At 35.6% G+C, this 24,431-nt stretch overlaps 1 protein-coding gene across 4 annotated transcripts in view; it reads left to right on the forward strand.

Annotated features, from left to right (window-relative positions):
- Nucleotides 1-24,431, forward strand: part of Col11a1 (collagen type XI alpha 1 chain) — a 187,134-nt gene that overhangs the window by 34,256 nt on the left and 128,447 nt on the right. For all 4 annotated transcript variants that reach the window (XM_021159058.1, XM_021159057.1, XM_021159060.1 and 1 more), the window contains exon 4: nt 1,026-1,188. In XM_021159058.1, coding sequence (XP_021014717.1) covers nt 1,026-1,188 — 163 coding nt within the window. The remainder of the gene's footprint in view (nt 1-1,025; nt 1,189-24,431) is intronic.

Here is a 24,431-nt window from a genome sequence, read left to right on the forward strand (position 1 = left end):
ACCATGCCAAGTATCATTAACAGACATTTGGGAATGCTCATGCAAGTTTCTCGGTATTTTATTTTATGGATCCACTCCTAGACACTTCTGGAATATTAATCTAGCACTTTGATTTGGAAGAAAATATAAACCACAGTGGCTTAAAAAATCCAAGTGGATTTCACTTAGTGGTTTCTGTTAGCACCAGACATTGTTAATAAAACCCTTTCTAGGATGCAGAGAGAGCATGCATGCTTCCAAGGGCTGGCCACGTTCCCCCTTCTAAGCCTGTCATCACCACCCTGAATTAGCTGGGGCAGTAGCTGCAGAGTGAACTGAGCCTCCCACTCCACACATGCGCTGACTCTGCTTTCTTTCAGTCTTTCCTCCTCTTGCCAGCCCTGGAAAAGAAGGAAAGATATTGTGTCTCAGTTTTGGATCCTGCCCACGGTGGTGATCTATAACTGTCTTGAAATTAAAGTGGAAAAAGAACATGAAAACACTTGAAATAAATGGAGCTCGGGACAGAGTAGCACATTGTGTTTTACAATTAGAACATTCAGCTGCTCCAGATGGAGCAGCCATTCAGTAAGGAGACAGACCCTTTTATAGCCACTCTCAGGGGATCACCGGAGCAGAAGTTTTTTTCTTGTGGAATTCCACTTTGGAAGAAAGCGTTTACGCACAGAGAAACTATTGCTTACCCATATCCATCGCAATCTCTGTCAAATGTGCTCATCAGAAAACAATGAGATTAAGCTTTTGTTTCTGCAGCACAAAGTGAAGCAGAGGATGGGCAGTCCTTATCAGCACAGGTGCATAATCCTTCCTCCCATCTTCGGAAACTGTGTCCTTTTGAGTACCTGGTGTTGTCCTGGGTAAACAGTAAGTTGTCACTAGCTAAGCAACTAAGGCACAAGCGTGCCTCTGTGTTTGTACCATTTCAGCTCCCGGTTGACATTTAAAGCTCGTGTTCTAATGGGTCTGTTGATTTGGCAGCCAGAGCCTTTGAAGCTTACGAAAGAATTGCTTTGGATTTTTTACAGGTGGCACCGGGTCGCAATCAGTGTGGAGAAGAAAACTGTGACAATGATTGTTGATTGTAAGAAGAAAATCACAAAACCCCTCGATAGAAGTGAGAGATCGATAGTCGATACCAATGGAATCATGGTATTTGGTACGAGAATTTTAGAAACAGATGTTTTCCAGGTAAAAATAAATCAAGTTTATTTAAGCTGACTGTTGTTAGATCAACGGGGTTAAGAATTCTAGCAAACACTATGCTGTAAAACAAAGTTCAAACTCTAAAGGGTGACCTACTTTCTTCCTCTGTGAGTGGAGTGGTGATGTTTTCTATTGTTGGACCAAAGGATGATTAGACAATGGTGACTACAGGGCCTGGGAAGCTTGACTTGAGCACAAACATCCAATTTTCCCAGCAAGGACGATCGATTTCTGTCCTAAACTTTATGCTTAGTACTCTAGATTGGAGAAAAGACCTTGACTTCCTGTTCTAGAAGAACAATTCAGAGAAATATCCCAGTCATACACTATGCCTAACTTTTTTGTTCAAGTGTTTTCTAATAGCGATTATGTTATGTATCTAATAGAGAGGTGAACTTTTAGTTTTAAAATCTCTCTTTACAAAATAAAGCGAAAGTCATACCTGAAGCTTTTCCAATTGTAATTTGCTAATTATCACTGTAACTCTTGATCTGTTGATCATTTCATTTAGTAACATATATTTTGGTTCTCTGTCTTTTTATAGTTTAAACAGAACTGATTCCCGACTCTATTAAGGGAGGTGCAGAATTGTTATTGACACAAATTCTGACTTAATTTTGGGAATTTAACAGTGTAGAGCTATATAATGTGAAGATGTGTATTTTGTTTATGTGTCATGCACATGCCCATGTGTTAATGTGCACATATGTCTAAAAATACAGATTATATATACATACATATATAATCTGTATATATATATATGCACATATATATGGTATAATATTTATTTGTGACTTTTTCAATTACTGTAGTCTTAACTCTTAACTATATAAATATTTTGATTTGTGCTATTATGATTAATTATTTGATGGGTGAATTGGGGAATACAAAGTGATAATAAACTTTTTGTACATTGTCATATATTAAGTATGAAAGAATATATATTTACTTATTGAATGTATGAATACCATAGAAAACCTTTATAACTTCTAATTTTGAAGAATCTTACATTAAAAGTCCATGAACAGTTTCATAGACTAACTTTTGTAACCCAAGCAAATCTGATTTTCTAGTTTTGTGAGTGACATGTAAGAACATTAACAGAACTCTGTCTTCTTTCTCTTCTTTCCTTTCTTCTTCTCCCCCCTGATTCCAAGGACTGATTTTTATGACATAACATTTAAAATATGAAATAACCACGAGTGTTAATCTGAAGAATGTATTAAATATTATGAACAGTAGTTAGAAGAAAGTCTATTGTGAAATTTCTGGCTAATATGACAATTAGTTGCGAGAAAGTCCTTTTTAAATTTGTTTTGTATTTTGAGCATTCCTGGTGCCCCATGAAACTTTAACTAGGGCATTTACCTACTGTTAGCTTTTAAAATGTAAATGGACTTGGATCTTTTGCGCCATAGGTTTCTGTCCTAACTTTTCCTTTTTATCTATTCAAAAAGAAAAAGGCTCTTCTTGTTACTTAGTAAAGTCAATGAGCAACTTTAGGATGTTAAAATGAATCAAATGAAATTTCATATTGATCTAATCCAAATAGCCACAGCCACCATCTGTGAGACTTATATGTACTTTTCTTGCCAAATATTGTTGTTGTCTGGCTATATAAAACTTCAAACTGGACTCCTCTTGTGTGGAAATAGGTCATGAAGAAAGTAAAAGCATCACATAGGTACACTCTTCTTCCGTGGGCTTAGTCTACCGTAGCTAAAGATGTGGTCACTGGTGTGGTTTTTTCTAAATGTTTACTCAAAATTCTTTTGCTTTCATCTTTGTTTATACTTTGGCACTTGTGTAGAATTTCTAGTCCTTTGGATTTTTAAAAAATGAACCATACATAATAGAACATGTATTAATTTAATATTTGATAAATAATTACAGTGATGCTGCAGCTGTGATAACATTAGATATTCATTAGCTTGAACACTGCCAGGTCACTTTGTCAGAAATATTGTGACTCATATTTAACTGGAATTTACTTAGTGTAAATAATTTCATGGATACAATGCTCCATGCTTCTTGAGTAATACTATTTTGCTACAATAGACATCACATATGCCTATATTTACATCATAATGTGATTTTTTTTAAAAAACAGAATTCAAATCACACAGGATTGAAAATGATTTGTTTCTCTTGGATGGTTTCCATAAACACTCAGTGGGACATATGTATTTATAGTCTTCATAGTGTGTCTTTGGCATAGCAGTAGAGTAATTCTGCAGGTGTATTCTGATTTTTATCCCCGGGATCTGACTTCCTATGAAGCTCTTCCTACATTTCAGTTCCCCATTTTTACTTAAGAAGTTTACAAGGTAATTGAAAAAAATCATGGAGCAGGTGCAGATAATGCCCCTGCATACATGTGTGAATTTGTGATTTTTAAATATTTAGGGTTGTCAATTTACCAAAGTGTATTATGATTTCATATCTTTTGATAACATGGATAATATTTTTGTACATTTTTATTCTTTGATGAAACTAGCAGTGTCCTATGTCTTACTGGAAATTTCTAGCGGGTCATTTTGTTAGTCCTGAAAAAAAAGAGTTCTGTTCTGGCCTACTGCTTATGTATCAAGCATTTGGGAGAGTTAAAACCTGTCTCTGGGTGTAAAAGCAACTGAACTCAGGCCATATTAAGAGGAGGCTGGTATATGTGGATGTAGACACACAGTACACAGTATCCATCCAACAGGAATCCATAGGCCCGTATTGTCTACCCTGACCATATGTTTCAAAGATGAGATGACTTATCAGGAAAAATCCATCCTTAAATCAGAGCTTAGAGCCATGGTTTCCTAAGTTGTCAAAGCATTATCCATTTTATCTTGAGAATTTTAAACTTTGTTAATCAAAGACTCTTTAACTTCTAAGAAAAACTGGGGTTTTTTTTGGGGGGGTGGCTGTCTCATGAGCTATGCGTCAACTCTGATAGCATTTTGCAAAACCATTCAAAAAACTTTTCAGAAAACATTATTAAAGATTTACCTTGTTGTTGGTATTGCTACTACTACTACTATTGTTAATTATTACTATTACTGTATAACTCACACCTGTGTGTGAAAGTAATCATAAAGCCAGAAGGGTCCAGCTATGAGATACCTTTGAGGCTGTTGCTAGCTTTCTGAGCTGACAGACATAGGTGTTGGGGTATGAACTCAGTCCTCTGTAAGAACAGTAAACACTCTTAAGTGCTGAGCCACTTTTGTATCTTCTCCCAAACATTTCAGATTTTCTGTGGAGAAATCAACGGATGACAAATTTAAAAGTTATACCATTTTGGTAGTTTTGGAAGGCCAAAACTAAATTTAAACATTTCTTAAATTACTTTAAGGTAATTTAAACATAAGAAATGTTTAAATTACCTTAAAGCCTTTACGGTTTAAACAAGTCAAGAACTTTATGCTTGCTTCGTGATAATTTCTGAGGTACACCTTTAAGGAGCTGTACAGGAGTAGAAATAATTTTCCTGTGGAGTAATGCTATAGAATGAAGGTAGTGTTTCTATTTATTTACCTCTTCTTGTTTAGATGAGTTTAGATATAAATCACTAAAGCATTATAGTACATTTTGAATTGAAGCAGTATCACTTGTTTGTTTTTGTTGGAACTTCTCTGTCAGCATGAACAGAACATCTCCCTGGTATTGTATTAGCTTTATAGATGAGCTGAGAACATCTGAGCAATGTTGACTGGACTTCCACTCCCTAAACTTAAATGTCTTTTTCATTTAGGGAATATTTTCTCTTATAGACTGCTTCAATTGTTCAAATTTTAAAATACTCCTTTTATTGTTTATTGATAGACTTTTTATGTAAAGTTCGTATCTTGCAATGTGTATTATACCTGTATGAGTTCCAAATTTTGTTTTGTTTCCTGTTCTCTTTGATTAAGGCATGGATGATCATATCAGTTATGTATATACAGTAGAACATACAAGTCTCTGTGCATTCTATCTCTTTTCTTTATTGAATTATCAGAGCAGATGGGCTGATTTTTTGAGAGACACAATCTACAAATCTCACACACAGAACTAACGGGGCTAAGAAAACATACCCAACACTGAAAATTGATAACTTCCCAAGCATCTAAAATTTCCCTGAGGAATGAGTACAAAGGGAATACTTCTTACCTCATTATGTGAAATTATATCACTACAGCACCCAAAGTAGATGAAAAACTTAAAAGTAAATTTTATACTGTTGTTCCTCATGAAATGTCAAAAAGATCAACAATGTAGCTGTAGATGAAACTACATAATTTATGAAAACAACTATACACTATCATTAAGTATAATATTTCCCAAATTCCTTTCAACAATTAAAAGGCAATTAACATAATTACACCAATCTGCTAAAAAGAAACAGTATGGAGCAGGGTATAGTTGTGCACACATTTAAACCAAAGTCCTGGAAATGGAGACCCAGAAAGATCTCTGTATCAAGACTAGCCACATCTACAAAACAGTCATGTTCTAATCAGAATTGGGAAGCTGTGAGTGTGTCACTGTAAAGTATGAATGAGATGAGCTACAGATTTTATAAACATTCTTTTGTTAATCTGAAGATTATTTCTTGTATTTGTTGTGCTGAAATATTTCTTTAATGAAAAAAAAATAGTTGACAAACTGTGTTGTCCTAGCTGGTGTTTCAGAGCCGTTTGTAATTTCTTATCTATCTTTTAGTTATTATTTTCATATTAATTCTATTATTATCTGAGAATTAAAATTATATAACTCATTTCATTGAAATTTTCAAAAGGGAATTTGGCCCACACCATGGTTTAGTTCAATGAGAATGTCTGTCTGCTTTAGGTTGATGTATGTTGTTGGATGAAATACTAAGGAAATGCCAATTTTATCTAATTGATTAATTGTGATGGTTAGTGGACTCATGTCTTCCCTAGTCTCTATTTGCTGCATATGACTGGTTTTGATGGAGGTTTGTGTATTAAGTACCCAAGAACACTAGTGACTCATCCATTCATTCTTGAGATTACAGTGCTGTTGCTTTATATATTATACACTTACTAGTTAGGATCATGAATTAGGGATTTTTTTTTAGTCAGATCATTCCACAATTTATTTTTATTCAAAATTCAGTTGATGTCAGCAACCTGAGGCAGGAAAGAATGTCAGAACCAAAGAAACTGGTTGTTGCTATGTGACTATGTCTTCTGGGAATGTCAGAAGCTAAACTCGTCAATTCTCACCAACATATCTACCTAAACACATTCTTTCCCATAGTTCTTAAATATTCTGTTAACCTGGTGGTTTCTATGGTGCAGTGGACCCCCCAACCTTGAATTTACTACATGCTACTATACAAATTCTATTTCACTGCACCACACTCAAGATTGTTCTTTTCATTAAGTTAGTTTGTATTTACTTTTTAGTCTGGGTAGCTTCTATTATCATTGCTTCAACTGAGATTCGTTCCCCTGCTGTATCTATGAATTTAATATTCTTATAAAGTTACACCATATTTCTGTTAGTTTCATTGGTCTATAACATGTATTTTTGAGTGGCTATTTTATATTTGTGATTCACTATCCATCTGTGCTTCCATACTGTACTCTTTTATTTTAAATTTTAAGCATAATAATCAGACATATTAAAAATCCTGTTAATTCTGACTTTGCTATATCTGATTCTAATTTTGATGTTATTTCTTTTCTATAAATTGTGTTTCTTACTGAAAATTTTTACTTGAATTTTTTACTTGAAAGGCAATCATGGTTGATTGATTAAACTGATTTGTGGGTAAGTGTTAAGAAGAGAAAGCAATCAGTAGTCATAGTATGGGTGAGCCTTCTGGGGGAATCTGTGCTTGTGGAATGTCTGAGTTTTCAGTGGTCCTCAGTTCTGTTTTCTTAGGTCGATAGGAAGATTCAGGTGGGCTGGGAACTACATATTTTTCTCCTTCTATGTACAAGGGTGAATTTTGATGGCCAGTTCTGAATATTTTAGCAGATTTTAAGATGTTTCTTGTTCATTCTCTCTTCTAGATATCTGACAGAGTTATCTTTCTTGTTGTTACAGTGAAAGTCTTATAGAACTCTTAAAGATAACTTAAAAAGGAGTACCCTACTTTAGACAGTTTCAATGGTGCATTTCACTCTTGGGGACTCAGTTACTTCATAGAACTTTGTTTCACAAAAGGAAGCTGCAGGAAGTAAGTAGAGGCAGTTTTATTTTCAGTTCATTCCTTTTAAGTATTCCTTAAATTGGTTCCAATGTGTGATAGATATATGGTGCAGTTTTGGAGATAGATTAAAGTTTGTGTTATTCAGAAAAACTTCGACGATCCTCTCGTTCATTTTTATCACATCACATTCTGTTCACACTCTACTTTTCCCCTTGCTCTATGCAAAGACTCAGAATTTCGTCCATAGTTTAAGCCATAGCACTTCCTCCTACATTTTAACTGATTCAGATTCTGGATTCTATTCAGGATAAAATCAAGATAAAACAAAACAAAAACAGTAAAAGAAATCCTTATAGTAGGTAACACAGCACCTGTGGATCTGATTGTCTGTTTGACTCTTGTCCACAACGAGCCTACCTTTTCAGGGGTCAGGCTCTTTCTTTTTCAATTCTTCTGGAAAATGTTGCTAGCATAGTCAGCGTATCTGGGGTGCACTGGGATTCCATTGCCATAAGCCTGATGGCAGTACTTATGGAGAAGTTCTAAGGTGTAATTCTTTATGATAAAAAGCAGACACTATGGAAACTGCACATTCAGTCTTGGTCTCATCTTCTCTATCTCCAAAATTGGGATAATTTCATGATCTTAGAATTCTATTTCTAAAACAATATTGCACGGAGTTGTCTGTGAAATGTCTCTGATTACAATATACAAACGTAAATTGTATTTTACAAAATCTTATTTGTGTTTCATCTGTGTTGAGAAAGTATTTCATAGAATATGACTTTTAGGAGAGTGAAAGTGAATGAGTACAGATGATAACCATTGCAGATATTTCACTTGGGAAATTAAAAATGAAGCTACAGAAATCATGCGGCATCTCAGCAGTACAATAACTGTTTAGGGAAAGGAGTTATGATGAGGATAACCAAGTGTTGTAATTTGATAACTAAGTGCTGTAATTTGAAGAGATCAAAGCTGTTACCCCTTAGTATTCCAAACTGAAATCATTGGAGAAACTTACTTAACAGAGGATCATTTGAAGTTATTTGAGAGCATGTCTCTCCCAATTTAAGGTACAAAGTAGCTTTAATCACCAGAGATGTATAACTGAGGCTTCAGTGAACCGAAATAAATAAATCTTTGTCTTGTGATGAGTTTTACACCCTCACACATGTCTAATGAAATCTATAAAGTTTACCCTAGAACAAAGACCTATTTCTTTACCATTCCTTGTGAACTGTTGCTTCAATTTTTCTTGAGAAGTATAAAATGAATAAAGAAATATTTCTATCTTTTGTCTCACAACTAGTAGGTTTCCCATTCTCCCATGGATGGCCCCTACTCTGTACTAAGGGGCAGCACTAGCTGAATTTAGTGGGTTATTCAAACAAACAAACAAACAAACAAACATGAAATTGAAATAGAACATTGAAAAGTTTGGGAAGAGAGTATGGAGGTGAGGCATGGAAGTACTGTGGGAGACGTGTATGATCAAATTTCATATACTTATGCGAAATTCTCAAAAATAAGGAAAATATAGGACATACCATTTTAGCCAATCTCTTCTTTCAGTATGCTATTTCCTTGTCCTAAAGTAACTTTTGATAAAGCTAATGTATCAAAACTTAAGCTTCTATTATTTTGTCTATCATATCACTTAGCTAAGTTTAGAAGAGGAGCTTTTCAATTCGTGAATTACAAATAAAAGTGAATTATGTCAGTAAAAAGCATAGTATCTTTTTGCGATGGTCTCCATGTATGTGTAAATTTATATCTTATTTTCTTCTTATCAGTCAACATTTATTAATTCTGAGCTCCAGAGATATCACAAAAGCTTTAACAAGTAGTAGAGAAATGGTCCTCAACCTGTGGTTCGTGATTACTCTGGGGAGGAGAGGTTGTTGAATGGCCGGCCCTTCCAAAGAGGTTGCCTAAGACCATGGTGAAACCCAGATGTTTGCATCAAGATTCATAGCAGTAGCAAAATTACAGTTATGGATCAGCAATGTCACGAAGCCCTGGTGTGACATTCCATATTAGAACCAGAGTTGGGAATATGACTTTTTTTCCCTCAGCTGCAAACTTAGGAGTCTTATATGTAATCCTGTATGAAGGTTAAGTGAATTACCACTTATAAAGAGGCATCCACATGACAATAATGGCAATAATTGGCTTAATATCAATAGTTGTCAATTACTTTTGTATGTTATACAGATTTATAATTTATTCTTTTAAGGAAAAGTACCAACACCAAAAAAAAAAGTCCAAACATGAAATTGAAATAGAATATTGAAAAGTTTGGGAAGAGATTATGGAGGTGAGGCATGGAAGTACTGTGGGAGACGTGTATGATCAAATTTCATATACTTATGCGAAATTCTCAAAAATAAGGAAAATATAGGACATACCATTTTAGCCATATGTTTTTCTTGACTGGGATTTATTTATTCTTTACTCTCTCAAAGCAACTTTGATTATGTACATAAGCAAAGCCAAGACACTTTGCAGTAATGTATGGCTCTTTATTTATTCTTACCTGCAAATATTTGGTTAACTGTGCCTCTTAAATTATAGCTGTAGCTTTGCAAACAATGTTGAAATTATTATTTAAAATCAGATTTATGATTCTTGTTTGGTGTAATGCACTCTAAGGCTAAAATTCTTTTGTAAATGCAAGAAAATGTATAATTGCAAGAGAAACAACAAGCTCTAGCTGACAACTATGAAGTGAAAATTTGTTAAATTTGATATTTACAGTTAAAGTCAAAACAGCATTGTAACTGAGGGTCAATAGAGATTTGTGATAAATCCCAACACCCAACCCAGAGAAATCTTAGAATCCTGGGTATTCTGTAGGAAGGACTCAGTGGGGTCCTTTTTTTCTAACATTGAAAATTAAATGAAACTTTTTGTGTGTGTGTGGAGAAAAGCATTTGTGTAGAAACAGCTAAATGTACATACACAATAGTCTCCTAAGGCAGTTTTATGAAATAGTTTTTTTCCTTTTGTGTGGATGTGTGGACATGCTTGTCTTGTGTTATGGGTGTGTGCATGTACACATGTGCACTTGCAAATGTATGCCTACGAAGGTGTGAGGTGGGCATCAGGTGTGGCATTCAGTTTCTTCATGGTTTAATTTTTGAAACAGATCCTATCACAGAACTTACTGACACTGCTCCATTAGACTGGCTGGCCAGTCATTTCCAGGGACCCTTCTGTCTCTACTTACTGGTACTAGGTTTACAAGGCACATGCCTCCAGGTCAGGCTTGTTTGTTTGTTAAGTGATTCTGGGAATTGAATTCAGATTCCCATGCCTATGCCGCAGGCAAGTAATCCATAGAACCATCGCTACTTAGCCACGCAATGTTCTTAGCTATTAGTTTACCTTTTCAGATTTTATTTAGAATTGGTATGGCTAATAGTTTTTTTTTTACATTAGATATTCTCTTTATTTACATTTTAAATGTTATCCCCTTTCCTGATTTCCCCTCCGAAAACCCCCTATCCTCTCCCCAATCCCCCTGCTCACCAATCCACCCACTCCTGCTTCCTTGCCCTGACATTACCCTATACTGGAGCATCAAGCCTTCGCAGGACCAAGGGCCTCTCTTCCCATTGATGACTGACAAGGCCATCCTCTGCTACATATGCAGCTGGAGCCATGAGTCCCATCATGTGTACCCTTTGGTTGGTGGTTTATTCTCTGGGAGCTCTGGGTCTACTGGTTAGTTCATATTGTTGTTCCTCATATAGGGCTTCAAATCCCTTCAGCTCCTTTGGTTTTTTCTCTAGCTCCTTCATTGGGGACCCTGTGCTCAGTTCAATGGGTGGCTGTGAGCATCCACTTCTGTATTTGTCTGGCACTGGCAGAGCCTCTCAGGAGACAGCTGCTAATTATTTACTAAGTTAAGATTTGACACATTTATTATCTTCAGTTTTCTGTTTTAGGAGGTCCTTAAGTGTGCTCTGGGCCACATGTACACAACACTGCTTTTGACGGTTCTCAAAAGTTTTCTCTCATCATGGCTGGAAGGAACATCTGGTTTTGGCTTTTAAATGTGTAATCACATTCCTGAGTACTGTAGACTGAATTCATATGACATGTGTGGTGAAGAACAACACACAAAAATGTACTACATGAGTTACAACCAGCCTTGTGGGAATGCGTGGGAAACCCCCCCCCCCCCGCTTTCCCTTGAGATATGCCTGTACTTTAGAAGAAGACTGTGTGGTGTCCCATCACCACCTGCATGTCAAATCACTGCTGCCTCAATAAATTTCGATTACTAGATGGGGTATGTGTTTTATATTTATAGGGCTCTATTGACTTCATATTAAAATTTCCTATGTAGTATATATTTTGACTAAGAATGCTTTTAGGAGAAAAATAAAGTATTTGAGTAGAGTTAGATTCTAGGACTCTATACATATACAGAAGTCACCACCATGCACACAGTACTAATTGCTCTAAGAGGGACTCAATTATCTCCTTCCATTGGGGATAGTAAAATACCTACTTTGTCAGATCTCTCCTTTTACATGTTTGTCCATATATAATGTATAGCTTTCCCTTAAAAAAGATAGTGCCTCTCCTCTTTTTTACTTAATTTTTATGTTATTATGATTCAGCATTTTGTTAACTTTCAAAAATTGTTGAAGAATTTTATAGCATTTATATATGTTTTTATTAAATCCACCTCCCCCATTCCCTCTGTCTGATTATCTTGTCAACAGCTTCTCACTGCCATTCCTGCCTGACTTTATGCCATCTGCTTTTTAACATCATACCAATTCACTTTATGTTGTCTATGTGTGTGGGTGCAGTAGTGCCATCTCTTGTAGGTAGCCTCTCACGTGCTACATCCATGTGGAAAACTGACTTTCCCTCACTCAGCAGTCACCAGTTGCCAATATATCCTCAGTTAAAGTAGAATTTCATGGGCCTCTGTCACCCATGTTGGAATTTTGACAAGCTTGATCTCATGGTGGTCTCGTGCATGGGATTACAGCTTCTGTGATTTATTATTATCACACCATAAATAACTGTTTCACTGCAGTTATCTACTACGCCCTACCTCTTTCTCCTAAAGATTTTCTCCTTTTTCTTCTGCAATAATATTTTAGCCTTAAGGAGAAAGAAGGGGGTATAGCTGTCCAATAGAACTGGAAACATGATGGTTTTTGGTCACCTTGAGGACAACTCAAGATACCTGGGAAGAGGTACCATCAATTGAGGGAGTAGCAACACTAAACTGGCCTGTGCAGTATTTTCTTGATTGCTGATTGATGGAGGAGGGCTAAGCCCAGTAGGGTTGGTACCACCTTTGCACAGGTTGACGTAAGTGTACAAAAATGATAGCTGGAAGCAAGCCATTAGTTTTTCCTCCAAGTTCCTGCTTGCATTCCTGACTTGACTTCTGATGGGTTGTATTGTGGATGTGAAGTATAAGCTAAACAAAATTTCCTCCCCCTGTTGGTTTTGGCCTTTGTATATCACAAGAACAGAAAGTAAAATAGGCCAGCACTTCACAGGACTCATTGAATATGTAGGGCTAATGGAAATGGGACTCATTACTTTAGGTTTCTAGGTCTGCTACTCTGATAGTAAATATGAGGTGTTTACAGACATAATTTTTTGAACTGCTAGCTGAATGGAAAGGGCCTTAACACTCTTTTTATGCTTTAAAGCTACATTAACAAAGCTTAAAAGAACTCTTTAAAGGATGAAAACCCATAGGATTATCCAGGACACATTTGTATTTCATCATCTTTTCCATTCTACATTTTATGGCAAACACACCATTCATGTGAAATTATCTCTAACTCCAAGGAATATGTAAGGAAGGCCATTACCCACATTATTGTTGACTTGCTTTTAGCATGCGATCTTTTAAAGGCATAGTCTAGTTCATGTTCTATAAATGGTTTTATATAGTTCTGATATGAGTGAAAAGTATTTGGTTAATCCACTGAAGTCTTGTCTACTAGTTATCTCTGTTCAGGTCTCTATGATTGCTAATCACTGTTCTTGTCAAGTAGCTCCTGAGGGAGAGATAGAATGAGAGCATGGTTGATGTCACCTCTTTGCATATACTATCCCAGGGACTTTTGTTTTTCATCCAAAGCCTAGGTTTTGTCCTCTCACATGTCTGCAGGCCACCTCTCATCCTCTGCAGTGCTCTCTGACTTTGTGGATAATTCCTCTTCTCCATACTCCTTGCATCCACGGTGTGTCTATTTCTTCAAACACACTACTCACAGCACAGTTTCTACCTATGCATCCACCAGTCCTTGTGTTTCAAGGGTTCTGCCTTGGTTCGATTTTCTCCTCTCTTTGTTCATTCTTGGTGTTCTTTAATCAGTATTTATTTCCTCCTTAAACTTGCTATCTAACAGCCCGTGTTTCTGATCATTACCTTTATTCTCTGTTGTTCTATTTTTTTGCAATTGCTCCTGGTATACCAGTATCCACTTATTTCCTTTTTGCCTCTAGAATGCAAACTTTGTGAGGGTGGACACTTTCTGTAGTAGTAGAAAAAAGTAAAGAGTCATGCCAGCCATACAAACTATTTCATGAATAAAATTTAAAAACTAAATATACTCTCCATAAATTATTAATTTAAGAAACATCGATGACCTGTGGCTTCAAGGAAGCTATGGGTAAGTCCTGTTAACCTTTTTACTAAATGTTATATTGATTTTACTTATTCACTGTGTAGAGTGGTCTGATATTAGCACTTATACTTCAATGCCATAACCTTTTGTTTTTACCTTTGAGAGTATAGAAATTATAAGATAAATATATAATTTTGTGGAAGACTGTTTTATGGAGTCTGGTAATTTTTCCTTTGATTAGAAGCACATTTAAATAATGTAGGACTCAGTTCATTTTCACAAAATTGGTTTCTTAAGTTGGCTTTACTGCACTATGAGGGCTATGTGGGCTGCAATTATGACAGTGATTATGTGGTATCTCTCATTCTTTCCTTTGAGTTATGGTCTAGATCCAATTGCTGGTGTATATTTCAGTTACACCAAAACTCTAAACATTTTGGCAACTTTCCTTCACCCCATAAAATACTTGAGAAAGTATTATTAATTGTACACCATGTTTGGAAAAGCAACAACAGCAATAGCAACAGCAATAATACCAACAAAACAACAACAACAACACTGTGATGAGACTTACTGTCTTGACAAATTCAGAACTCTCAGTAGGCCAGAAGCACATTGTTCAACTGATGCAACTCTGCTATGCAGTCCTTAGGAGTTTTAAACTCAAGTATGAGTTATGTCAGCCCTCTTCTTCATTATACAATCAGAAACTCTACCAAGACCTACTCTGTTTTTACCAATTTATACTATCAAATGTGAATAGACATTTGGGGGTGAGAGGAACATCTATTAGACAGAGTAACATTATGTTACACTGCTGAATTCTCTGTGGCGACTGCCAGACTGTTCATCTCTGTCAAGCTTTTTCTTTCTTTTGTATTATATGTTTTTGTTTTGTTTTGTTTTGCTTTTTTAGTTTTTGTCTGTATGTTGTTTTCCTTGTGTGCTTAGCTTGTGGATAATCACTTTCAGATTCATGAAACTTATTTTCTTGGAACTTATTTTTGGAGCATTTACAAGTGAAATCTATAACCACATCCCAAACTTTATACTGATTATACTGATCTTTCAATTCCCTCCATAGTTTTGAAAAAAATGTCTTTTCCATGTGCATTTTAAGTTAACAAACAAACAAATTTTACTTCTGATTTTTACAGTTCCTTGGGAAATGTAAGAAAAGTAATGCTACTTTCTAAATATTTATAGTTGTCATTTATTATAGAAAAATGATTACAGATTAATACCAGAATCAGAGAGACTGAAGAGTGGCTTTGTAGTTAAGAGAACTTACTGTTCTTGCAGAAGACCTGAGTTCAAATCTCAACACCCACATAGCTTCTCAAATCTGACTATAATTCTAGTTCCAGGGCATCCAACAACTCCTTTTAATCTTGTGGCTTCCAGAGATGCTTATGGTATACAAATGTATATGCACACAAAACATACATCCAACATAAAAGAAAAAAATAAAACCTTTAAAATCACCAGTAGAAAGAAATGTTTGTGACAAGGTCCAGAAGATGAAAAACTTGTTCTAATGGTCTTAGTTTACAAATATTGAGAAGGAATCTTATTATGGTGAAAAGATTTTGCCTACAGGTCCATATATTTGGCGATGACTAAAAGCCTAGACCATTCATGCTGAGTGTGAACACAAAGAATAAGACTCCTGTTTTTCTATTGTTTATATTCCTGTGAAACATATTCTCTTATAATATATGCCTGGACATTTGCTGGCATATGACACACCTATTTTTACCTTTAAATTTTTTGTTTGTGTGTATGTATAGTGAAAAGAGGAAATTGCCATCTTAGAGCCTTTAAAAACATGGCATTCCAACTTCATTAGAAATCAAAATCTGTGCTTGCAGAGATGCAAACAGCAAAGCTGATGAATCTGCTGTGTATTATTACATTCTTGTGTGCTTAAGGAGAGAGAGAAGAGTGGAATAAGAGATTCATTTATTCATACCAGCTTTGTATTACAGGAGTAAAACACTCTAGATACCTCACATAAGCAAAAAAGGCTTATACACCTTAGGGCTCCATTTTTCAGGGCTCTAGAGAGGACAGTGGATGACAGCACACCCTGACATGAATGTATGTAGCCGTTCATGAGTGGTGTTTCAAACCAAATAGAGGAAAAGAAATTGACCATAGTCCTACCATCTCTCTTGGACCCAAGTAATACCACTAGTACTAATTTTAGAACTGTTGAAAAAAATTTCAATACCCAAAGCATATCATCCCTCCTTTCTATAAATAGTGACAGTCTTGTAATAATCAAAATGAGTTTATTCACATAAGTCTCAAAGTGTCTTCCAACACTGCTCAAAACTCAAAACAAAAGTGTCTGACACACAGGCAAATTCTCAGCTGTAAGCCAAAGTTAATGTAAAAAAAAAAAAATTCAAGTTTCATGGTTCTAAGATATGACAGTGGGACCTCTATGGGCTAAATATCCCTATTCCAGAAGTGAGTAAGTGGCCTAAGGAAGTCTGAATTTTAAGCCCTTTGTCCTTATATTACACCTGCTGCACACTGGAGACACATTGGCATGTGGTATGTGCCCAGGGATTTGTAGAGCTCTGTCTATATTGCTGTGCTCAGTCCAATCCACATGATCTTCTGGGATGTTTTCTATTGGTGTTTGCATCTTTCCCTCGCAGCCATTTCAAACTGCTGGAATCTCTGTTGTTCCTTTAGATTTAGTTCCATGTCCATTCACAAACCTCTTCTGTGCATAGCCCATCAAGAATTTCCAGTGTGGATTCCATCCTTGCACAATTCTACTGTATTCATAAGAGTAAAAAGTAAGGAAAAAAAAACAGTATATCTTTACATCACCCCGACTCTTGCATTTTCACCTAAAAAAACAGATTACATGGTGTATACTGAGGCTGAGGCTTGCTGCCAATAGCACCCGGCCCAGCAATAACAGTCATGGTGTACTTACATGGCGTACTGCCCAAAGAATACTGGAAGATCTCTGAAATAAATTTGTTCCTCTAGGCTCTTCTTGTCCTATGATGGGAATAGGGGCCTTGGAGATTTTTGAGATTCCTTCCATTGCTGATGGTTAACATCCCTAGTACTTTCTTTGGCAAGAGACTCTTTCACCACACCCTGCTTGCCTACCCACGTGCTATTCCAATAAGATTTCTCTGTTGTCCTGCTCTGTCCAGCCTGTAACATTTCCCAATATTTTGCCCTGATTTCTGTTTATCACTCTGCAGGTGACTTAAACCAGTCCATTGTCCCTGTGCTATTATCAGGGTGCTTTGCAGTGTCCAGTAAAGTCAATTGTTTCTCAATTTAAATTTAGAGCACACTTGCAAGGCCTCTAAATTCCTTGGCAAGGAGTAATAAGGGTGATATCTAACAAGATAGACCTTCACTGTATACATCTATGGTGTTTATATGTCACATTTCTTTATCAATTTGTCCATGGAGGAGAAAAGATGACTCTTTAATTTAATTGCTGTCAGGACTGACAAGGAACGTAAGTCTGCAGATACATGTACTGCTTGCTGACTTAGGTACATCTGCATATACATCTCAAGTTGTAGGCAGAGCAAGGTAACATAATCCTCCTTTTAGATTTTGAGAGAACTCTCCAATTGGAAAAGCAACACTTCCACCCACTGTGTAAGGATTCATCCCCTACTACATATCTGTCCTCTTGGTGATTCTTGTTTTTGTTTTTGTTTTTTTTTGTTTTTTTTTTTTTCGAGACAGGGTTTCTCTGTGTAGCCCTGGCTGTCCTGGCACTCACTTTGTAGACCAGGCTGGCCTCGAACTCAGAAATCCGCCTGCCTCTGCCTCCCGAGTGCTGGGATTAAAGGCATGCGCCACCACGCCCGGCTTCTCTTGGTGATTCTTACCAGGGTGAATTTCACTGCAGTTTTTGGTTTATATTTATCTGACTGCTAGGAATGTTGAGGAATTTTTCATGCCTTTATTGGTCATTTATATTTTTGAGAACTATCTGTCCAATTCACTTGACCTTTTATTGGTTGGGTTATCTATTTTGGGAGGATATAGGTCTTGTGTTTTTTATATGTAGTGAATATTAATCTCCTGTTTAGGGAACAGCGACATAGAGTCCCTTCCACTCTGTATGGTGACTCTTTCCTCTGTTGTTTCCTTTGCTGGGCCAAAGTATTTAGCTTGATGAAATTTTATTATATTTGGAGTTCTGTGAGGCCTATTTTGGAAGTTGATATTTTGAAAAAAAATTCCTTGAGTAGTTTCAGAGTCATATTAGGTTCTTTGATCAACTTATAATTTATTATTTTATAAAATGAGGCAAAGGCTTCTACTTTGTTATTCTACATCTGGCTAGCCATGTTCCAGAGCACCATTTTTTGAAGAGGCAGTTTTTTCTTCAAACTCTTCAATATCGAGATTATCGAAACCTCCTTGACACATTTAGACAAAATCATCGTAATGATTTAATTGTTGGTAGCAACTTTTATATTAAGTGATTCGCATTATTTAGATAAAATTACTGAGGCATCTACTTTAGGAAAAGTTTAAGTAACTCATCCCTTGGAAAGTTCAGATTCTCCAATCAGTGGACATCGCTGGTTTGGTCTTTGATGAAGAGAACAGATGAGCTCACATCATGCTGAAACTATATATTGAAAGTGTGAATAGTTACAATGGAACAAGTCAAGAGGATTACTCAGAGTCTCAAATCCACTTTGAGATTCCACCTACCCTATGGCTACAATATCAAATACTTCTCCACCTTCTAAAATTCTACCACTCTCCAATATCCCCTACACCCTATAGGGACAAAATTTTAGCATAAGGTCTTTGAATGACATTAAACATCCAAACCATAACATGAGATCAGTGACAACTGGACACTTTCCAACATGACTTTAATGGTAGAGAAGAGAGACTCCTGTGTTAAGCGAAGGGGTATGGTGGATTTCTACCTTTCCAGCCCTTGGTGGTATTTTCCATTTTATGTGCCTGTAAGTGTCTGGTGAAAAATAGATTAAGGAAAATACTTTTGGCAATAAGATAGGAGAAAGAAATACTAACAATATGGTTTGGAGAGACAGAAGACAATAACCTTCTCCTTCTTCTCCGTCTTCTTCTCCTTCTCTGTCTCCTTCACCACCACCTCCTCCTCCTCTTTCCTTTTTCTCTTCTTGACACTATGTATCATTACATTAAAAGAAAAACATCTCCCCATAATTATCTTGTTTATGTGGCATACTGCTACATAATTCTTTTGATTTCCCCATGTAAAAGTTTCTTCCCCTTTCTTTCATATTTCTATCTTCTTTATAGTTAGAAATATGTAGTAATAAATACATATATTTCCTCCAATTATTTTGGTGCATAGTAATATCAAGAGAAAGATGGAGAAGTTTTGTGAGAGCAATGACTACCTTTCCCTCATTTGTTACACACTGTACCTACAATCAGCATGATACTTAGCCTTCAGAGGCATTCATTGTTGAATAGATTCAATTTTGGTCTGTAAACAGCCCAAATTCAGAATCTGGGTACTTGTCTGTTATAATCTTTGTATAAGTTTATTTAAAATTATTAGATAATTATTTTTCATTAGAATATATTTCTACTATCTATTGTGCTAGTGTCTAATAAAAGGAAAAGTTTCTTTTTGGTTGAAGATTTTGTAAGTTTCTTTTTCATTAAATAATTAACTATGCATACCGATTGCAGCTTCCTCTCCCTCCTCTCCCTCCTCTCCTATGAGTCCTACCCTCTTCCCTCCCTTCCCCTCCTCCACCTTCCCTTCTTCCCCAAAGAAGGGGAGGCCTCCCAAAGACATCAACCAGGGCTGACATATCAAGTTACAGTAGGACTAAGTTATTCCTTTGTCTACCCTTTTATTAAGGTTAAACAAAGCACTCCAGGTAGGACAAAGGGATCCAAAGGCAATTAACAGAGTCACAGGCAGCCATTGCTCCTGCTGTTAGGAGACTCACATGAAGACCACGTTGTACATCGGTTACATATGTGTAGGAGGCTTAGGTTCATCCTATACATGCTATGTAGTTCAGTCTCTATAAACCCCCATGTCCCAAGATTAGTTGATAGGTTTTCATGTGATGTTCTTGAATTGTCTTGCTTCTTGAATCCTTCCTTCACCTCTTCCATGAGATTCCCCAACTAGATAACTTTTATGTGATAGTTATATTGTATAAAATTTTTATGGAGTGTACATTTACAGTGAGATACCTTGCTATAAGTTGCATGCCGATCGAGTCAAAGGTGCGCTATGAGAAATATAGATGCTAGATAACTTTGTAGAACTAAATTGCTGCAGAGTGATTCCTTACCCTTTTAAAGTTTATATACTATTTAATTCCAGAAATTTTTAAAAATCTCTGAGATGCACAGTCAATGGTTGTATTGCTTCTTCTGTTTAAGATTTTAACAAAGGGGGATGAAATTTTAGAATGAAAGATACTTCCAAGTTTTAATATGAGAACTTAAATCTAAGACTTAGAGCCAACAGAAAGCCTTATGGAAAGCACAGATGCTTACTGCTTGACATTCAGGAGGTTATCATATGTCAGCTGTAATGGAACATCAGTTTGGTAGCTCAGGTAGTTATCTGCTTGTATCTGAATGTGTGCTGCTATCCCTGTAGTTCTTTTCAAAAGCAAATGTTCCATCTACAGGTCACATCATGCAACTAGCCATGTACTGTTACGACAGCTTAGCTGAGCCTGCATTTTCATTGTATATTCTGTGAGGATCAATGTGCTATGTCACAGTCAGTGAGTGGTCAGACTTGAAGTTGAAGACAACCAAACACTGGCTGGGCCCACACAAACAGGCCAGTTGGAACCAAAACCAGACTCTTAACATGTACATACATTAGACTGAGTTTGTGTGATTAATCTCAGTTTTTAAAAAATCACTATATAAAATGTTGTGAAAAACTTTCAAAACAAAAATATTTTATTCATTCATTTATTTATTTATTTATTAAATAAATGAGGCATGTGCGCCCACATGTGTATGTGGGTGTGTGTGTGTGAGTGAAAGAGAGAGAGAGAGACAGAGAGAGACAGAGACAGAGACAGAGACACAGAGAGAGAGACAGAGAGAGAGATCAAACAAATTAGTAAGTGCTTGTTAATGTGCATTAAATTTTGGTCTGGAATAAGCTTACGCAATTGTGTATATAATTGGTAGTGATGAACTTTCTGGTGACATCCTTCTGCAATGCATAGTGCCATTCCTTGATTTGTTCACAAAGCTTTTTTTTTTCCCACCTACAATCATTTTGCTCTCCTCTGGTAAGTCCCTACATAGTATTTTTATGTAAAAATACTATATTGTATAGCTAGTTGACACAGCTGTAGATCATAAGGTAATTCCATGATTTCTACCTCGACCTTGGCTTTTAGACCATTCGAGAATGAAGATGTCTTTTTCATGCCTCCATTGCTACTGTAGTACAGTTGCCAGGTTTACTTGGTAATTTCACCCCTTTCCAGCTCTGGAAAATGTTATAGCATCAAAAATAATATTTACAGCTCATTACACATGTTATGATCCTCAGGATTATTTATAGACTGCTCACAACACAACATATAGTTAATACAAAACGGTGTGTGATGCTTTCTGGGAAAATTGGATTTTTACAGAAATTTCCAATATTTTCCAGTATTATATTTTATGACTAACTATTAAATACTGAAATAAGAATTTATAATGGAAACATTAGCAACCACCCCATTAGTGATGTAAAGTCCAATAAATAGAGTAGTAAGTGTTTAGAAAAACAATATTCCTCTCAAAATCTATTTTACAAAATAGAATTCATATATAAGATACTGTATTTAATTAGTTTCAGCAATTACATATAGAACTTGATAATTTGTACCCCTGGAATGGGATCTCTCAATTTGTTCATATTAATTCAGTTAAATGGACTCATTATCCCAGATGTTTGGGCAGAAAAATTTGGCGCTAGAGGTTCCAATTAAAACCACTGGTGATATTTCTCTAGTGCCCATTGATACCCAATTATTATTTTACGAGGCACCAGAATAAAGAACTATGCATTTAGTATTCTCTTTTGGGTAAGTCTTCATCTCTGACTACCCAGTTATAGCTATTGTGTGCTTGATTGAAGAGTTTTGGTTCTTGAAATCCTGTCAATATATTTAGTTTCTTCTATGCATTTTTGAGCCTCCACAAATCAGTGCCATAATTCACCTGTATGTATATATGTATACAAAATATTGAAAAATCACTCAGAAAAATATTTATTTGGTCAATTTCCTATATTGCTTCATGATATAAGCAAGTAAAAAGTTTCAATTGGAAACAGTTAAAGGTCGATAGTATATTTAGATGGGTATTAACTGTTCTTGCTGTATTCATGTTTCATTGAAAATTATATTTGTTTTTTTTCTCCTATTGGGATACATACATATATACAAACATACATACATAACATTTTCAAAGGATTTTTAAGTGAACCAACTAATTAATTAAAAATAGCATGGAATTACTAAATAACTTGAATACATGTAACAGATACAGAGGTTGGCATCTCTCTGGTTACAGGGAACTGTGTATATGCTCAGGAACGACCTAAGAAAATTCTGCATATCTCTTGTATTGGTGAGCCTATTCACCAAGCCGAAAAGTTTAAATTTGTAGATGTGCTCTAATATACAAAAAACCTCCTGATACACTTGAAGGTTCCAACCTTTTAACATTGGAAATGTCAAATCTTTGTTCATCATCATGTAATGGAACAGACGTTTCTGTGTCCAAAATCAAGAAAAAAAATACGGAGCTACAAGCAAGCAGTAACACCAGCAATTACTGCACAAAAGCCATCAGGCCTTGATACATAGTTTTTATATAAGGTATTGAACTTAAAACTATAAGCAAAATCCTTAGAAAATTATGACATAGGCAAAGAAACACACACACAAACACACAGTCATACAAAAACAAACAGAAAATTTTCTTGATCTCTCAGAACAAGGACATTAAATCAACAATTGTGATGCTGTATATGAGTCCCTTTTTAAGTACATAGTTTTTCAAAAATAATACAAATTTTAGAGAATTTCATGGGACATACTTTTATTATATTCATCCTTACATCTCCCTCACATATCACATGTGGAATATATTTATGTGTGTGTATGTCATACACAGTTTTAAAAAGAGTTAAATTATAACATTTCTGATATAAAAGGAGTCAGGTTCATTAATAGAACGCATAGGTAACTAAGAATATTTTAAAAGTCCTCATAATTACTGAACACAAATTGCTGTTATTATATCCATGATTGGCTCACTGGGTAAAGGTGGTTGGTGCCAAGTTTCATGACCTGATTTCAATCCCAGGGATTGAAAATTCCCAAGAGTTTCCCAGATGCATACAATCCTTGCACAATAAATAAATAAATAAATAAATAAATAAATAAATAAATAAATAAAATATATTCTCAAAAGACATAAAATAACAAATGTTAGGAGAATGTGGAGAACACTCAGTTACTACTAGTGAAAATATCAATCAGCCTAGTCATTTTGGAAATGGCATGTTTAGAAATGGTTAAAAACTGAAATATTGTGAGCTTATGGTTTTTGGTCTGTGCTCATTAGAATGTCACTATTATGGTCAAGTAATTGGCAGGAAAGGCTTAAAGGAAAAAAATTACCTCGGCTCCCAGTTCCACATTCCAGTCAGCCACGAGTGGGAAGGCACAGGAGCAGGAGCTTGAGGTATTAGTTTATTTTGTTCATACACAGGGAGAGGAGGCATAAAGGGATGTAGTCAGCATGCCTTCATCCTTTTATTCTGTTCACAGCCCAAACAGGGAATGGTCCTATCCCCATTCATGGTGACCCTTCCCAACTTAATAAATGAGAAACTTTCTGGAAGATGTTCTCAGAGTTTCATCTTCTAGATGATTAAAGATCCAGTCATTCACAATTATCCCTCAGTGTCTCTAATGCTGTATTCAGTATTTTGTATGCAATACTGCCTCAATAAACATATTCATGGATAAATGAGTATTGTGTTATAATTATGTTATCAATTCTTTCCTAGTTCTTGATTTTCAAGACTTTTATATTTAATGTTCATGATTTCACCTAGCTCTAAGTAATTCTAAATTTCAGCAAAGATGGAATAATTTTGAAATGATTCAAATTTGACTCAGGATGTACAGTCAAATCAAGTTCTCAAATATAAAAGGACTTCAGTCTTCAAGTTGACAGGGTTTTGACAGGATAAATGATTTATGGCCATAGTTATATTTCTAAGATTACTAGAGAGGTGATACACAGAATAATTCTACTGTATTTTCTTGATGAATTAAATATGTGTTTCTCTATTGTGTTGTTTCTGAAATTCATGAAATTAAAACTTTAAGATAATCTTGTTAAATATCTATAAAATTTGTCTCTAAAATTTGTAT

The sequence above is a fragment of the Mus caroli genome, chromosome 3 (assembly GCF_900094665.2).
Source record: "Mus caroli chromosome 3, CAROLI_EIJ_v1.1, whole genome shotgun sequence".
In the NCBI taxonomy this organism is placed as follows: Eukaryota; Metazoa; Chordata; class Mammalia; order Rodentia; family Muridae; genus Mus; species Mus caroli.